Here is a 17,372-nt window from a genome sequence, read left to right on the forward strand (position 1 = left end):
CGTCATAATTTTGGTACTGAAAATGAAAATTGGTTCTCAGGAAAGGAAATGACGCTGCAACTACCTCTCATCTCGGTGGACACCTATACCGCGCCTTAAGGGAAGAAGTAAATGGTCTGGGAAGGTATACAATTGAAGGTGCCTATGTCCCCGGTTCGAATCCCTGTCGCAAGCTAGCCTCCAACTTGACTAGCACATGCAAGCTATATGCAACGGGAAATCGTATGACACCACCCAGAATGCGGTACGACAAAGGTTGTGTCACAATTTTAGTACCCTGTCACCACATGAATGGTGCCATATGGAGGTCGGCCAGTGGCGGGTATATGTAGAACTACATGCATATGATTGTCACAAGGGGCGGTGCTCGGCTTGCTGTGTGCGTCCTGCGCCACTTAATGACATCACCCTATTTTTCTTGCCATCGCTAGCATTTTCTGTACCATCAGCGAGTAGACTAACACACTAATACACGCCGCTTGCTTTTCTTATAATGGGATTAGTAATGATTTCGAATTAAATTATCCTTACGGCCAGTGCACGTCAAAGATCCCTAGGTGGTCGACATTATTCCGGAACCCTTCACCACGGCACCTGTTTCTTCCTTTCTTCTCTCAGTCCTTTATCCCTTCCGTTACGGCGCGGTTCAGGTGTCCGGTGGTATGTGAGACAGATACTGCGCCATTTCCTTTCTCGAAAAACCAATTTTCAGTTTTCAAGTACCCTTACATAGCAGTATATACTCATTAGTCGGGATGATGGCTATGGCGATGGCAGCTGATGCCGTAGCAGCGTCCCTTGCTGCCGACTCGTCGGCACTCGAATGTTCTTGGTATCTCAGCCGTCTCAGCCTTGAAAAGCATCGCACGCCCTGTGGGGCTAAGACCTCTCAAGTGCAGGCCGGAGTTCTTCGTGAGAACTTTGTTGTTGGAATCGGGAACGGGATCGATAGGAAGGCCGATGCAATTGAAGCTGACAAAAGATGCCTGTGATGCCTGGCCTGCAGCAGCTTTAATTTCGGCTGCTGCTAGACCCCACCGCTCGCGGATAGCAATCACGGAGTCGGCGTTTACCCAATTTTTATCGGTGCTATCGTAACCACAGTCCCTAGTTTGAATCAGAGCCTCGAGAAAACAGTTTTGAACTTTGCTTCCTAATCGCTCAGCAATAAATACGTCTTTGCTGCCGGACACGCGACAACAAATTCATGAAATGGCGAACTATCGGATTTTGCTACCAACCATCATTTGATAGTCCCTTTAACGTATTTTGCTGTCGAGCCGAGCATCACTAACTCGAAATGTTCAGGGGCCGAGGCAGTCTTTTTGCTGGCTTTCGGCTTATCGCCACGATACTTCTGCGCATGCGTTGTGCGCAGAAGCCGTTCCTTCGCCGTCACGAGCATATCGCTGTAAGAGCGGTGTTGTATTCTAAGGAACGAAGCAGAACAAACTGAAGTTCTCATATTCCACGCTTGTCATTTATTTCTCAGCTTTCTGCACTTTCCACAGATGGCTGATTCATGACAATGCTGTGTCTGGAGGAAGTGATAGTTTACGAGCTGTCGTCCTTCATGGCGTCGCCTGGGGAGGACGTGCTCGGCTAGATGACATGGTGAAATGCAGGTGGCTCAGTGTGCCGGTACGTGGCAGTCGGGACTAGGCACCACGTAGCTCGTGGAGAACTCGAGCGTGTTATTGTAGAGGTGTCCGTCGGGGCCGGTCAGCTCATGGTTTCTGTCGAGGTTGTAGTCGCCGCACAGGCCGCACAGCTTACCGCGGTAGAACGGGGCGGCCTGCAGAATAGGCAATCGAGGGTGGTTGGTTCGTGCGTATTGTCTCACTTGGAGTAGCACTTGCGTAACATCAGTGGCTAGTCCATTTCGTTCTCTTAGAGTTTATAGAGTCGTACTTCAGGTTGTAAACAAAAACAAAAAAAAAACTGGCAGGACTGTTAGAACTGTGCAACACGATGTTCAGCGATAGCTGTTTAGCCGTTTAGTTTTGGGGATACATTCCTGACACACTGCTGTAGTGGTCAAGTGATGCACCTCTGCACTGGAGGGTGGCTGTTCCAAACAGAGCCACCCGTAGGCTTATGCGACTCAGGTTGACCGGCGCAACACACCAGTTACGCCGACGGCGACGACGCCAACGACGGCGGACAAATACGACGCGGAAGCCAGGGACGGGCGCCTAACAGCTGTCGCTGTAAAAACAGAGAGCTCTGGCTTTGTCGCAGCAATATTTTTAGGGCCGTGGATTTTCTAGCGCGTGAAATTTCTTCGAAAAGCAGACATCTCTGAGCTGGGCCCGAAGAGAGGAGTGTGTTGGCATACTAACCTGGACGAAGAGAACGTCTCCGCTGAATGTCACGTGAATGCCGTAGGATTCGGACACAAGCGTCAGCCACTTGTCGGGCGTCTTCTTGACCTTGAAAAGCTCGTTGTCGTGTTCGGTGTGGCTGTAGGGTGCGGCGGGATCAACGTCTACTTTGGTGCCGTCGACACGCACGACCAGTCCGGAGTCCGCGCTCAGTGGCAACATCTCGATCTTGGTCTTGTGGATGAAGACCTTCACCGCCTGCATCAGGGCCAGAGTAATGAAGGTCGTTGAGGCTTGAGGTGCGGAAAGGTATGTAAAGGTGTGCTACAATTCATCAAAGCTGTTTTCCAGATTTACTGAAACTTGCTACCATTCTGTGAGCCGTCAAGTTTCAGCGTAAGGCCCGCTTCCAGTTTGCTGGAAAAGGGTCCGACAACGCGCCCTTACCTTGGTGACCGTAGGGTTGCCGGTGGCACGGGCCAGGATGAGGAAGCGTTTGTTGGTCGAGCAGTCGCGGCTGACAACTTTCCAGCAGTCCGTTTCGGGAAGGTCCACCAGCTGGCCGTCGAAGGTACGAACACCGTGCCCCTGCAGGTCGCAGTACTCTGCAAGACGACAGGGATATGATCATTTGGTTAGTGAAAGGTGCGGATAGAATGGTAACATTATTTATTTTAATGTACGTGCCATTTTGGGCTCAAAAATATCCGCCACCTTCGCACGTCTTCAGACCATTCCTAATGTCAGAAATAGAGAAGTTTGTTTCATAAATAGGCTTTTGGCCTTCTACTTGGGACTACTGGTTGGGAGTTCCCGGGCTCGAACCCGACCGCGGCGGCTACATTTTTATGGAGGAAAAACGCTAAGGCGCCATGTGCTGTGCGATGTCAGTGCGTGTGAAAGATCCCCAGGTGGCCGAAATTATTCCGGAGCCCTCCACTACGGCACCTCTTTCTTCCTTTCTTCTTTCACTCCCTCCTTTATCCTTTTCCTTACGGCGTGGTTCAGGTGTCCAACGATATATGAGACAGATACTGTGCCATTTCCTTTCCCCCAAAACCAATTATTGTTATTATCATTTTGAGGAAAAGTGCGGCGCTGCGCAGCGGCGGAACACCTGTGGCTCGGTGCTACTAGTGGCGCATGCGCAGTTGTAATCCGGTGCATGTGCATGCATTTTATCTCTCTATATTTAAGTGTGCCAGACCCCAAAGCTAAAGGTTCATCGTCGTAATCATTTATTGACCCTACAACAATAATAAATCAAATTATTTTGTGAAAACTTCACTTTCATTGTCACTGCTATACCTGTTAGGAAAGGCACAAAGAAGACCCAAATGTGATAATATAAGAGTACTCTGGCAACTTATTTCCACAGAAGTTTCGTCCAGATTCTCACATATAGTCCAATAAAATGAGAAATTAGAAGCCCTGCCCACCACGATTTTGATGGCTCAATGGGTGTGTACACGCGATGCATTCTTGCTACCTTTTATGTAATTTTTGTTGCTCGCGGCGATGTATGTCTTGTCGTTACAATTTGCCTTGTATAATTATAATTATTTTCCTTTTTTGTCTTGTACTGCTCGTTGTATTTAACACATTGTTCCTATCATACCTAAACCGTTATTTTGCCCCCCTTACTCAATGGCCTTCTGGGCCCTGTAAGGTATTTTGAATAAATAAGTAGCGCTGTTCCGTGTCTGAGGCCGCCATGCAAAGGTGTTAAAGCATTTAGAAGGGCGCGGGATGCAATGAGCACTGGTGTAGTGAAATTTGGGTACACGCTGAAGAAATTAGGTGTTGAAAACTATCTATAGAGCCCTCACAGACCCCATTGTTAACCACAAAGTGAAAAAGGGAGGTTAAAGCCTTAGGGTGCTTGCCAACGTTCAGACAAAATGAGTTGTCTTCGTCTAGGCGAAGACAGCGCCCAGACGTAGACAAATCCTTTTGTCGAAACGTCGGCAAGCACTCTGAGGTTTTCCCCTCCCTTGTTCACTTTGTGATTATCAGGATCCGTCTGCCCACGCTGTCTCTGCCATGGACTCCATTCCCCACGGTTGTAATAGAACAGTTTGTATTGCGACTATTAACCACATGCGAACCACGAAAAAAGACAGTTTTAACGCCGTTAAACCGAGTGTGAGGTTAGAAAGCACTTGGTTTCGAATTAGCTTAACTATTACCTAAACACTGCCTTTAAATTGTCATTCGAATTCGCTTGACTCTTGCCTAGACATTGCTTACATTGTCCCCCAAGACAATTTCTTTTAAACTTTCGTATCACGTGACCTTCCCCTAGCCACACCGTATCCAAGTCATTTCATCTCAAAGGTCAATGATCAGAGGTCGAGGCTTCAGAGACATCACTTTAAGGATATCTAGGGAAGTAGTGCTTTCGCCCTAAAAAAAAAAAACTGAGAAATTCATGCGACGGGGAAAGCCGGTGCAAACCACTCACTGTGCCTGTAGAGATCGGAGTACTCCTCAATGTTCGAGTAGCCGTTAAGCGTGAGGGCCCTGGGCTCGAGCAGGTGGCTGTAAGTGGGCACGCCCCAGTGTTCGTGGCTGTGGCCGTCCGCCGTGGTGATCACCATGTTGGTGTGCGGCTTTTCGCCGAGATGCCACCAGGGCACTTGCGAGACAACGTGCAGCTTGCCGTTCTCGCCTTCCATGTAGGAACGGACCATTCCCAGGAAGCCGCCCTTCCACGCCTTATACGTGTAGTACTTGGCGTAGTACGGGTACAGCGCTTTCAGCAGCTAAGGGAAGAGAAAAAGAAAAGTTTTCGAAAATCGATCCCCGTGTCTGCCTTACTTTCTCGTATATGCCTGCTTTAAGACATGTCCCTTTTTCATTGTTAAATTCTGGACCTCATCTGGCATGCACTTCTATTGTATAATTCCTAAATTCTTGCAAGTGCTATGCCGCAGTTAAATAAAGTGTCATACAAAAGCTAAGTAAACACCTCCTACTTTCCCCTCTTCGTCCCTCAGCTGACGTCTTCATGCAGCCCAGTAGGAGTAACCCACGTTGTGACAAGTCAGAAATTGCTTGATTTTAGATTGGACGTAGTACTGACTTTTTGGCTACAGCAGGTGCGGTACTATACTGATGCTGGTAATACAATTCTATGAGCATCAGAAAGCCAGTGCTCATAGACAGAGTTAGCATTACAAACCGCCTAAAAGGCTGAGACTACCACTTACAGGTTTGAAGTTATGCCATTCGACGTCGCCAGTGAACTTGCCGAGGCGGCTCGAGTACTTCATAAGCCTGTAGCAGTACATGTTGAATTGAATGCCCTTCTCCCGGCCAGCCTTGCATTTGTTGGAGAGCATGTGCAGGAATATGCTGCTCAGGCGATTCCTGCTGATCTCCTTGCCGGCGGCAGCGGCTGCCAATTGTTCCTCGTCCTCGTCCGTGTGCGTGAACTTGCCGTCAATGGTAATCTGCATGCAAGGAGCGAGCGCCAAAGGGTTACATTACAACAGACGGGAGCAAGAAAGAAGTAACCGTGGCTCTGAGCCCTTCACCAAGCTAACCTTATAGCGGTCAGAATGTCTTTGATAGAAAATTAGGAGGACACTTCAGAAATTCTAAAGTGTGTTCGGCGAAAGCCTGTGGCCATTCCACTGCGCATTTTCATGAATTTGTGCATGGCGCCCACAGTCGACTGCAACGACACGTCTGGCGAAGAAGCGCCGTCGCAGCACGTACTCGCTCCGCCTGCCGGTGCAGGTGACGTCACTGTTGCTATGCACAGCTGCGCATGCGCTTCGGCGCTGCCACCGATCGCCGAGGGGCGAGGAGGGTGTGCGCCGGTGTGGGGGAGGATCACAGCTGGCCCTGTTCCAGGCTTTGGATGTAACGGACGGACGGTCATCGCGAGTATGAGCCATTAAAGGCTTTCGCCTTAACAAGGTACGAAGGCGAGTGAGTGAATAGTTAAAAGTGATTAAGCAATGTTGAGATGATGCCGTCCTAAGAGACTAAAATGTCCTGCAAGTTAAGGGTGCCTAGCCGCAGGGTGCTAGCCAACGTTTCGACAAGAGCTTTTATCTTCGTCTGCGAAGACAAGTCCTCTTGTCGAAATGTTGGCTAGCACGCTGAGGCTCCGCCCTCCCATGTTCTCTTTGTGGTGACCCAGATTATATTGTGAGACTGCCGTTCCTTTTAATGGTGCCATTTCTCACGACTCTATTTCCCATTTTCTAATGCGTGGCCTTGTCTCCTATTTTTTCTTGCTCGCTTTTCTAAGCGCCACAGCTGATAACGCCCTCAACCATTACATCGCGCGTGTAGTCTCCACACAGGATTGTTCGGTAATACTCACTACCACTGGAAATTGACGCCGCGGTTCCGGAAATCAAACGCGATATTTATCGACAGCTGAAGGGCGTCATGCTTCGGCAGCAGCAGGGTTTGTTATCGGCGACTTTCCCATCGCATGTCTGGTGTGACAAGTACCGCCAAGACAAATCCTCTTGTCGAAACATTGGCTAGTATCCTGAGGCTTGCCCGTCCCGTGTTCACTTTGTGTTGTCAAGAAACCCTTCCCTCTCTCTATTATGGACTGCTCGGGGTTGTTGGTGAAGCAAAATTGTGGGGAGCTACTCACACTTGTCTGGCCTTCGCAGCTGGATCCGTAGTGAAGGTTAAGTTTAGCGTCGACGTGCTCGCCTGTGTAGATCGTCGCCAAGTCGGTCCTCGTCCAGTCTGGTTTAGGAAACTTCGCAGAGGCGTCGAGGCAGATCTATAAAAGTGGAATTAAATAAAAAAATGGGCTTCGTGGTGTCTTTCAAAGTAACTTCCACGCATCAAGGGTTAGTTGGTCAACATGTTGAGCTGACCTCAGCCAGCTCCGCCATGCTAGGGTAGTACACAGAGTTTGAAGGTTGGGATTGACGTGCGCAATTGTGAATAGGCAGTGTTCGGCATTCGAAGTTCGCATTTGAAATAGAGAAGTCATGCCGGATTCCTGATTTTCAATACGCGTGCCAGCTTCGGATTCATACAGCCGCATTTACGGCCGGAGGTATATTTTCGCGGAGCATTTGGATGCTCAGATGTGCAATTATGAAGAGGCTCTTTTCAATCCCCGCTTAAGTGCGCCGTCCGTGGGTGTCATCCTCAGTTCGCAATATTCGTTATGTGGAATACATGCCGTAAAGGTAGGGAATGCAGACGCCATCAATGGACCACTTTGCAAATATACATCGTACACAGATTAAACTATTGTACCTAAATAGGTTAGAGGAACGCCATGCGTAAAAAAAGGCATGGTGGCTGAGGTGGCGTCAGTAAAACGTGCCATTAGCTGTGTACCGACGTGGGTTCTATCAGGCTTGAAAAAAAAGTCTTTATCGTTCCTGCATATGAAATAGTTTCGGAATGAGATTCTCATCGTTTTTGGCGTAGCTTACGGCGGCGGTTTTGCCCTCAATTTTGACGTCAACTTCGCTTTGTTTTAGGGGCGATCTGTCTGAGATTGCCAAAAATGAAATCAAAAAGCCTTTGATGCTTAAGGCTCGTTGGACGGTAGCCGGCCGTTGCGACAGCACATGCTCGCCGCTGCTTGGGGGCCGTTGAATACAGACGGAACCTGGCGGTGAAAACGCTCTTTCTTATCGCTGACGTCCGCGCCCGGTGGCGGTCGCTGGTGGAACGGGCTTCCTTTCCGAAGACAAGCCCCACTATGCTGCGTCTCGCGAACAAGAACGGTGCTGAGGATTGTCTCCTCGCGTTCTCTCCCATCGCACGGCAATGATGTGGCGGCTGTGGGCTGTGATAATCGCGAAACCTCACTCGGATGCAATCTGGGATCCTGCTTTAAACGGTTGCCGCCGCGCCTGCAACCGAGAAAAAAAAAAGCCTCAGCATTCCTTCTCTGACGTCACGCGCCTTGCCTGGTGGACCATATCGCGACACGGATTTAGAACACATGGCTGAAGAAGCGATGGCCGGCAAAATCTCGGTAGCCACCGCGTCTAGAGTTTTGTGTTCTAAATTCATGCCGGCGTATGGTAAACCAGTCAACGCACGTGATGTCACAGGAGGAGTGCAGTGGGGCCTGTAGCCGGCGGATGGGGTGCTTAAGCAATGACATACGGTGACTTATCAGCGCCTTATAGAAAATGCATTCAAAATCTAATCTCGTTATGGTATTCCTGCAGGGATACCATAACGAGATACCATAATGATGCCATAATGATATCATAACGTTAACAGGGATATCATAACGAGCCACCATAACGATACTATAAAGATATCATAGCAGAGATACCATTACGAGATGCTATAATGATACCATAACGATATCATAACAATAGCAGGGATATCATAACGAGCCACCATAACGACACTATAACGATATCATAACAGTACCATTACGTGCATGAAGTATGCTTCATGAGCGAAATGTACAGCCATCCAGAGACTTGACTCGAGCACCTGAACGGCTTGCTCTGTTGAGCGTTTCTTACATTTGTCGGTACCTGCCGGGATTGGTATAGGTTTATGAGCCATAAGAAGTAAAACACGGTCCATTCGAACGTGCATACATGACAAAGGTGTTGTTCCAAGCCACTCTTTACTTTCAAATGACGTCATTGTACTCCCCCGGTGCGCTGCGCCATTCAAGCCCTCCGGAAATGTGTGAGGACATCTGTACATTGCTATTCGCGTCTTTAATTACATGCGGATAGCGATCCGGAAGGTCTCACCTTGAGTCCCTCGTGGTCGTCCTTTCTGAACGGCGTCCGCTCGTAGAAGAACTGCATCTTGTGGTTGAAGAGGTCGTGGTTGAAGGAGTACCTCAGCTCGGCGGCCACCTTGCGTTCCTTAGTGTCCCCCTTGAGGTTCACGCCCAAGTGGACCACGTGAGTGTAGGGAACCTCGGGATCTTCACCGATTTGGTCGTGGACCTGGAAGTGGCTCTCCCGGGAGTCGTCGGGCTCCAAGAACTTGTAGGAAATTTCGACGTCCACCTGCGAAATCCAGCGCAGTAGTTTGCAGGCAATCATAGCCAGTGTTTATTCAGTCGCTGTGTATTGAATAAATCGGCTATCTTAAACGCCCCAAGTCCGCAGTTTAACTCTAGCGAGTAGAGAGCACACAGAAGTATGTGACTATATCGCCCATCGATCCGATTTTTGAGGCCTCAAAAATATGTTAAGATATAAAGCGAAACGCTAGACAGTGGAAACCCGCCAAATATCCTTGCATCGTCAACGTAGTCAGGTGCTCCGTTATTTCTTGCTGTGATTGAACCATGTTTCACTACCCGATGTGGCGGATCACTGGTTACAGCGTTCGGCTGCTCAGCGCAAGAGAATGCGATCGCGTCTCGCATTTCTATAGGTGAGAAATTCAATAATATCGATGTGCTGTGTAACGCCAGAGCGGGATAAAGAATACCCGTCGAAATTCGATACTGCGGCTCGGAATCCTTCAGAATCTCCGGTAGGAACTCTTAGGTCCCATGCGCTGAAATTAATCTCCCAGTCGAAAAACAGAACAGAAAATTTTTCTGTCAACAGATTTTTTTTAACGTTTCTGACATAAAATTTCTACTAACAAAAATTTTCGAATTAACCTCAAAATTTTGTGCAGTTAGTACAGAAAAGTACTATAGACTAGGATTCAAATCAAGAAAAAAGCGGCTTTTCCCCATCAAAGGACTCCCTTCCAGCCAATGGCGTTGGCCGATTCTCATGAGCCTGCTAGCCTGACAATGTAGAGATTGGCAGATGAAACGGGATATTCCCCTGCGTGCACTGTCGGGCATAGTCCCGTCCCTTCATTGACACACAACTCCTTGCATTTTCATGCTACTCACGCAAGCAGGTTCATGAGAATTAACATTCTCATGAACCTGCTAGCGGCATGGGCTGAAATTAATCTCCCGGTCAAAGAACACAACAGAAAATTTTCTGTCAAGAAATTTTCTAACGTTTCTGACCACAAATTTCTACTAACAAAAATTTTTGAATTAGCATCAATATTTTGTGTAGTTAGTAAAGAAAAGTACTACAGATTAGGATTCAAATCAAGGAAAAAGCGGCTTTTCTTCATCAAAGGACTCCCTTCCAGCCAATGGCGTTGGCCGATTCTCATGAGCCTGCTGGCCTGACAATGTAGATATTGGCAGATGAAACGGGATATTCCCCTACGTGCACTGTCGGGCATAGTCCCATCTCTTCATTGACACGCCACTCCTTGCATTTTCATGCTACTCACGCTAACAGGTTTATGAGAATCGGCCGACGCAATTGGCTGGAAGTGGGCCCGACTATGGCGACTGCAGAAAAGTGCTGCAGAAGAAAACTATAGTACTCCAGAAAAATCTGTCGTAAGGACGAACCTACAGAATATTTTGTCATATTTTTGACAAAATTCTGTTGTTTTTGTTTGCCTGGATACATACGGTCACCCTCATAGCCTATCTGCAGTTGCCTCCGACGCTGGTAGAGGGGTAGTCGTGCAGGAACATACATGTAAGATTGAACACGGCCGTAGTTAAACCTGTACCCTGCGTAGCTCTGAATAGGGGCGATGATTGACGCAACAGTCACAAGCCGAGAGTAGCTTTACCGCTTCCTGCAGTGTGTGCTCATGAGCCGTTTTTCTGTTTCCTCAAACAATGAACGACGTTGTAGAAGACTTCTAAAGACGAGTGTGCTGTGCCTTTTTATGGCTCCGCAAGGGTCTCAAAATACTCCCAACTACGATTCTATAAGCGGTGGCGTTTCTGTTGCATGAACCGAGTGTCTGGTCAGGTGTCCTTCTAAGCCCGACTTCGGTCAAACCTCACCTCTTTGGTGGGATCTTCCGCCGCCGGCACCAGGGACAACTTCAAGTCGCGGTAGTTCCAGGTGGGGTTGATGACCAGGTATTGGAGGCGATCCCGGGGCGTCATCTTGTAGTAAACCTCGCGTACGGCTCGGTGCAGACCTCTGCTGATCAAGTGGCCCTTGGCACGCAGGCTGATGCCGAGGACGTCATCGAAGTAGTGCCTGTCCACCTGCGTATGGGCGGGAACGACGAAAAAAACATTGTAATATATACTGTATAAACAGCCGACATTTCCTGATTCGCGCATTAAACTACATTGCACATGGAGGAGTTGTATTTATCACTATAAACACAAATACGCCTATATGGCAATAAAAAGAGGGTAAACTGCCCTCTAGCGCACTGCTTTTTACAAAAGGATGGTGGCAGTAACTTTATTCATAGAAATATATGGATGGGTCTCGGTGTCGAGCCACTCTCCACATCTTTTGACGCGGTCTGTGGCCCTTGTGGCAGGGTTGGAGCCCTTAGTCCAGGGCCCCACTGAGTCTTGCCGCCAGGTAGGCTTTCCGGACCAGTCCTGCCTGGAACGCCGGATCCTCGCTGGAAAGCATTCTCTCCCACTGCTCCGTACTCGGGATTTTGTTTATTGCAGCCGCATTTGTTCTCTTTTCACACCACATTGTACGAATTAACGCGGCTTTGTCCTCGCACCACGGGCATTTGCTGCTATATAGCCCTGGGTGGATCTTGCTTAGCACGTTTAGATTCGGGAAAGTTCCCGTTTGTAGCTGTCTCCAATAGACTGCTTCCTGTTGGTGGAGATTTTTGTGAGGTGGGGGATATCTAATCCTGACCCCCTTATAGTAATTCAGAAATTCCGAGCATCCTAAGTGCACTGGTTCCGCGTCAGGCTGCTCGAGGCTGGTTTGGTTGGAGACTCGGTTTGTAAGCTCTCGAGCTCTCCTATCCGCCTCGGCATTCCCCGCGATGCCTGTGTGTCCCGATACCCACATTATTATGTGTTGGAATTGTTTTTCCTTTGGGGGTAATTTGGCTGTCTTTAGAATGTGTAGTGCTGCCCCCCCCTCCTATTTTGTCATTCATGTAGTTTCTGTACGTTGTTTTTGAGTCTGTTAGGAGTGAGCTAGAGGACAGCTTACCCTTTTTTACCGCTTTCTGTTCAGAGTGGAAGTGATAGTCACCAATCAAATGGTGCAGTCATTAGACAGAGCTACGATCATACTGCCTTAGGCTATTTGAAATCGATTTTCAGTCTGTGTGCTGTCAAAACAGACTAAGTAAAGAAAGAAAGAACGAAAGGAAGAAAGAAAGAACGAAAGGAAGGAAGAAAGAAAAGGCAGAAAAAGAAAATAAAGAAATAATGAAACAAAGAATGAAGGAAAGAAATAAAGGAAGAAAAACTTTTCACTGTCGTTCTATTGTCCTTCGTTGTTGTTCACTATGGCTTAGACGCGATGGTAAGCATAACACAGGCAGTATTATTTCATTTCCCGAAGTGCTCCTCATTTAATTCCCTTGATAACTTCTAGGAACCGGCAATAATAAAGGAAAAGCTTTGTCAGCACACAGCATTTACTCGCGAAGTTTGGATCTTTAATTTACACTCGAGGTTTCTTTCAGACATTGGGCTCATTGCTGAAGCGAAAGTAAATTTCTTTCCTGGTTGTCAGCAAGCGGTTCACAGAGGCACGAGTGACTCTCGCTCTACAAACTCTGTTTTCTCTCTCGCTTACCGGCGTCAGTTCCTCGGGCCTGTGGAGAGGCTTCATCCCGTTGGCAAACGCGGCGAATGCCTGGGTTGGGTCGGTGTTCATGTCGTAGGGCAGGGAAAATGTGAACGGTCGGAACGTGTGGACGGCAAGGTTCCAGGGCAGGTGGAGAGGGCGTTGGATCTTCAGCTTGCCCTCCAGGGGAGCAAGCGTTGCCTGCATGTCGAGCGGCCACGAGATGACGGTCTTGGAGGTGTAGCCCATTCCCAGGGCGTGGTTCGTGAACTGAGGCGAGAAGCCGATCGTCTGGTATGACTCGGTCTCATATCTGATTTGGCAGTCAGAGAAAGGAAAGAAGGCGAGCAATGTGGTTAACTGTACATCAAGCAACCGTAACGCGTGCGTTTCTAGGGTGAGGAGAAGAACTTTAATGAAACAGGAGAGGCGCGCGTTTCTAATAGACACCTTTAGCATACCGTGTTACCGTTACCGAAGTACCGGGAGCACGCCCATCGCCAGTGAGCACGCGCTGATTAGTCCCATTGCTGCAGGCGCGCACTCATCTGCCGGGTACCTGGCGCCATCTGGCGCCGTCAAGGTGATTTGCGCATGCGCGCTGGCTGCGCGCGGTCTTCCGGTACTCCGCTACCGGTAAGGATATACCACGGTATACGGTATGCTAAGGGTGCCTAATGTATTAAGCCGCGGCAACCGGGGCGGGAAAATGCACGCGGTGAGTCGTTTAAGGCGAAAGATACGACAATCTCAGAATTGAATGCAACGTAACTCAGCAGTGAAGCCTTACCACATCCACGACAAGCCCACACACACCTTCCGCGGGAAGAAAAAAGTCCCTTGTTGAAGCTTTTCTTGTTACGAACACCATAAGGTCACCACAAGTTGAACCGCAAGTTGAAGCTAACCAAAAGTTCAAATTTGCAAGAAATTTAATGCCTGCGGCATGTTTAATACAGAAAAAGTTTTCAAAGTTCGTTTTACTGCGGTTACTGGCCGGCAAAGTAATGCAGACTGCTGCATGTCATGGTCAATTGTTGCCAAGTTCTGGTTTCAGGCTGTATTCTACTTTAGCATTGCTCTTCTTTCCACCATGCACTGCTGCCGTAGCAGCAACAGATGCGGCAGGGATGCGCACCAACATGCCTAGTTATTGCCATCTAGTGCCCTTTGTCGGCTTTCAGTAGCGAACAGCGCGTACCACAATTTCAATATCTGGTTTTGTAATAAAGGAAGAACTAAAGGATGCAGTGAGATGGTGCGCGAAAATATTTATACCAATAACTACCTCTTTCTAGGAGCTTCATAAACAGACTTATTTAAGCTGCCTGCGCTCTCACCGACTACATCTCATAGCCATAGGAAATCAGCGGGGTGTAACAAGGATTCTAAATCCCCGCGGGAATTTCTGACATTCAGCGGCATCCAGCACGTAGTGGCAGTAACGCAATTTAGAAGCGTTTGTTCCGTTTTTCAGGGTAAATTGTTTCAAATAAGTTCGTCTATGAGGAAAGGTACCTCTCTCTCAGCTGCTTTCATCCCTTTTTTTTTGTGCCACAAAGCACAATTTTCTGTTTCTTTGCGCTCACACCATCCGTCGGCGCATTTACCTGTTGTCGACTGCGACATGAAAGCTGAACACTGCCTGACTATGGCTTATTTTACAAAAGGGATTGCTTCCGCGACCGCTTCGTTAATAAGCAAACAAATACGGAGGCACAAAGACGGGACACGCTGTGTCAGGAAAAGATTGAAAACTGGTTGTTGGGGAAAGGAAATGGCGCAGTATCTGTCTCACAATCAGCGGACACCTTAACCACGCCGTAAGGGCAGGGATAAAAGAGGGACTAAGAGAAGAAAGAGGTGCCGTAGTAGAGGGCGCCGGAATAATTTCGACCACCTGGGAATCTTTAACGTGCACTGAAACCGCACAACACACAAGCGCCTTTTGCGTTTCGCTTCCATCGTTTCAAGAGCATCAGCAGCTTTTCACACAAGACCAGTGAGACACACCAGTCAGCAGGCTGTCTGCACTGGCGAAGGGTTCCTCAGTGGCATGGTACTCACACGTAGTGTCGCTTGAGATGCAAGGTGAGCTCCGCTTTGTCGTTAGCGGTGAGTTCAAAGTTGTGGAACTGGGCGTAGTAGAACTCCGCCTTCTTGAAATCGAAGAATACGGGCACGCCCATGTCGGTAGCGGTCGCCCATGCCATGTCATCGCTCAGGTAGTAGTGCTTCTTATTGTCATGTCCCTCACCCAGGAGCTTTTTGGCAGCTTTCTCAGGATGATCTGAGAGTAGAGAAAACGAGCGAGATTTGTTTGAGGTTTAGGAGGAGCGCTTCGAGCAAGATATTTACACGAATCCTAAGGAGTCCAGCGTATTCTGAGGGCTGTGCTTCCTCCATTGTGTGGACTACAGTGTACAAAGGAAAAGAATAAATTACTAGTATACTAAATGGGTGCAACACAAGTAACACCAGGCACTCGCTAGCGAAGATTGGAAGAAGTGCGGAGTGAGTGTGACAGCAGAATATATCTGCTTGTTACTGCTGGATTCTTCGCTATGGTACCACATCAATTCCTTTGCCTGTCTCTTGGTGTTATACGGGCAGGGAGACTATTTTTTCATTATTTTCTAATGTCCCACAATAACTTTTGTCCCTTCATGTTTACTAAAACTGTGCCTATATTTCTGCCTCACTGTTGTCGTACAATATTTCATTTTATAAGTGGCAGATACTGTGCGACTCTCGTGCACCAGCCCTTGAAGCATACATACAACTGAACCGCGTTATAACGAAGGGGTCTGGCGACTACTTTGTTATAGCCGTAGCTTCATTACAGCCCGTGTTGAACGAGCTTCAAAGAGGAATCGTCATTCCTTCGCTATATCCATCATTTCGTTAGAATGAGGTTCGACTGCACTTTAAATGCTGGACCACTTCTACCGTACCATGATTCTGAATAGAAGTTATCGATTACAAATAATGGTAAAGTTAGACATAGCTCTCTTTCTAGTGGATAACTTGGCTCTTATTGATATAGTAAGCGATCATCAATCAGGAGACATCCACACGTGCACAATAAGTTTTGAAGAGTAAAGGCTGCTTATTTTTGTTACCTAAGAAAATAGTGTTGATTGACCTGGACAGGTTCTGCGGGAGGTACTGCGACCGACACTAAAGTAATCACGGTTTCTCTGGACCCTGCCATGAGTTGCATAATGCTGTCATCTATTACCATATGCTGAATGGCCAAGTTTTGTCACTGTTCGGAAGATGGCACGACATAACTTAAGGGCTATGAGCGTCTTAACTTCACACGCTTTATTCACCGGCTTTTCAGTAAGCACTCAGAGGCAATGTCTTAGCGTCCCCGCTGGTAGCTCTCTTGGACAACTATAAAAACAGCCCATGTATTGTAAAGCGTGCATTGTGTATTTTTCCCATACCACACAGATATCTCCGCGGAAGTAGGAAGGGACGTTCTCCGTGTTAGCCTGGTGATCATGGAAGAACAGGCAATTGAAGTGGCACACGAAGAATACAAGTTTTTAGAATTTCGAAAAAGCAGTTACCCTCGGCGCTGTGGCCCAACAAATTTTGGTTACATCGCGTCAAAATACATGTGCTTTCAAGAGGCTTGCAGGCAACGCTACCCTTTGAGTGCTCGTAACTCGTCGAAACAGCCAAAATTTAGTTGAGCCACAGCGCCGAGGGTAACTGTGTTTTCGAAATTATAAAAACTGGTATGAATATTACTTACGGTGGGGTACACGCCTCTCGATAATTGAGGAGATTAACAGTAATTGTTGAAACGTTAAATACTCAGATTAGTCAACCAGCCTACCAGTTAGCATGTCTTACCTGTATCCTGATGCGCTACACTGCCAACAATGCTCTGCAGCAAAAAGCGCTCTTCGAACTCAAAAAGCCTATTTAAAAAAATGCAGAACATCTTAGATGAAACAACCGGTATGTAGGGACTTCCTTGGGCAGTGATAATTCCTTTCTGCAGAAACGACTTGCACCTGGTTTTTCGCGCGTGAATATATGCATCTACAGCTGAATGCTCACAATTTTGGTACACTCAAATTGCTTTTTTTTTTTCAAACACCCTGGATAAATTTGCGGGCATAGTTGACGGCCTGTATTTCAAGTTTATAGTAATGTTTTCGTGTACGCGTATCGTGCATCGTTCTGTTGTTTGCCGTGCACTGCCGTTTAAGTTATAGAAGGTTTTTGTAGACGTGAATACTCGTGTTTTCTTTAGTCACAATAAAAGTATCGTAATTATCATCCTGCAAAGGGGAAACCTCCGCTTGGACTCCCTGGCTCACCTTTCTCATCCTTAAGTTCTTTCAAGACCTCCATGATTGTGTCTCCGATGTCCCAACTGTCGACGGTCTTGCCAAACATGGAGAGCGTCAGGCGGGCGTACATCGGGTCGTACTCGCGGTCGGCGATCGGCAGCTGCTCGTTTGAGGGATTAAAGAGAGGC

General features: G+C 47.8%; 1 protein-coding gene across 2 annotated transcripts in view; it reads right to left on the reverse strand.

Annotated features, from left to right (window-relative positions):
• Positions 1–1,458: 1,458 nt before the first annotated feature.
• Positions 1,459–17,372, reverse strand: part of LOC144110456 (vitellogenin-6-like) — a 52,381-nt gene continuing 36,467 nt past the window's right edge. For both annotated transcript variants that reach the window (XM_077643359.1, XM_077643358.1), the window contains 11 exons: positions 17,212–17,344; positions 14,939–15,161; positions 12,881–13,184; positions 11,143–11,352; positions 9,053–9,316; positions 6,949–7,083; positions 5,537–5,779; positions 4,789–5,089; positions 2,772–2,929; positions 2,343–2,582; positions 1,459–1,795 (listed from right to left, as the gene is read on the reverse strand). In XM_077643359.1, the coding sequence (XP_077499485.1) occupies positions 1,631–1,795; positions 2,343–2,582; positions 2,772–2,929; positions 4,789–5,089; positions 5,537–5,779; positions 6,949–7,083; positions 9,053–9,316; positions 11,143–11,352; positions 12,881–13,184; positions 14,939–15,161; positions 17,212–17,344 (2,376 nt within the window). In that variant the 3' untranslated portion in view covers positions 1,459–1,630. The remainder of the gene's footprint in view (positions 1,796–2,342; positions 2,583–2,771; positions 2,930–4,788; positions 5,090–5,536; positions 5,780–6,948; positions 7,084–9,052; positions 9,317–11,142; positions 11,353–12,880; positions 13,185–14,938; positions 15,162–17,211; positions 17,345–17,372) is intronic.

The sequence above is a fragment of the Amblyomma americanum genome, chromosome 11 (genome assembly GCF_052857255.1).
Source record: "Amblyomma americanum isolate KBUSLIRL-KWMA chromosome 11, ASM5285725v1, whole genome shotgun sequence".
NCBI lineage: Eukaryota > Metazoa > Arthropoda > Arachnida > Ixodida > Ixodidae > Amblyomma > Amblyomma americanum.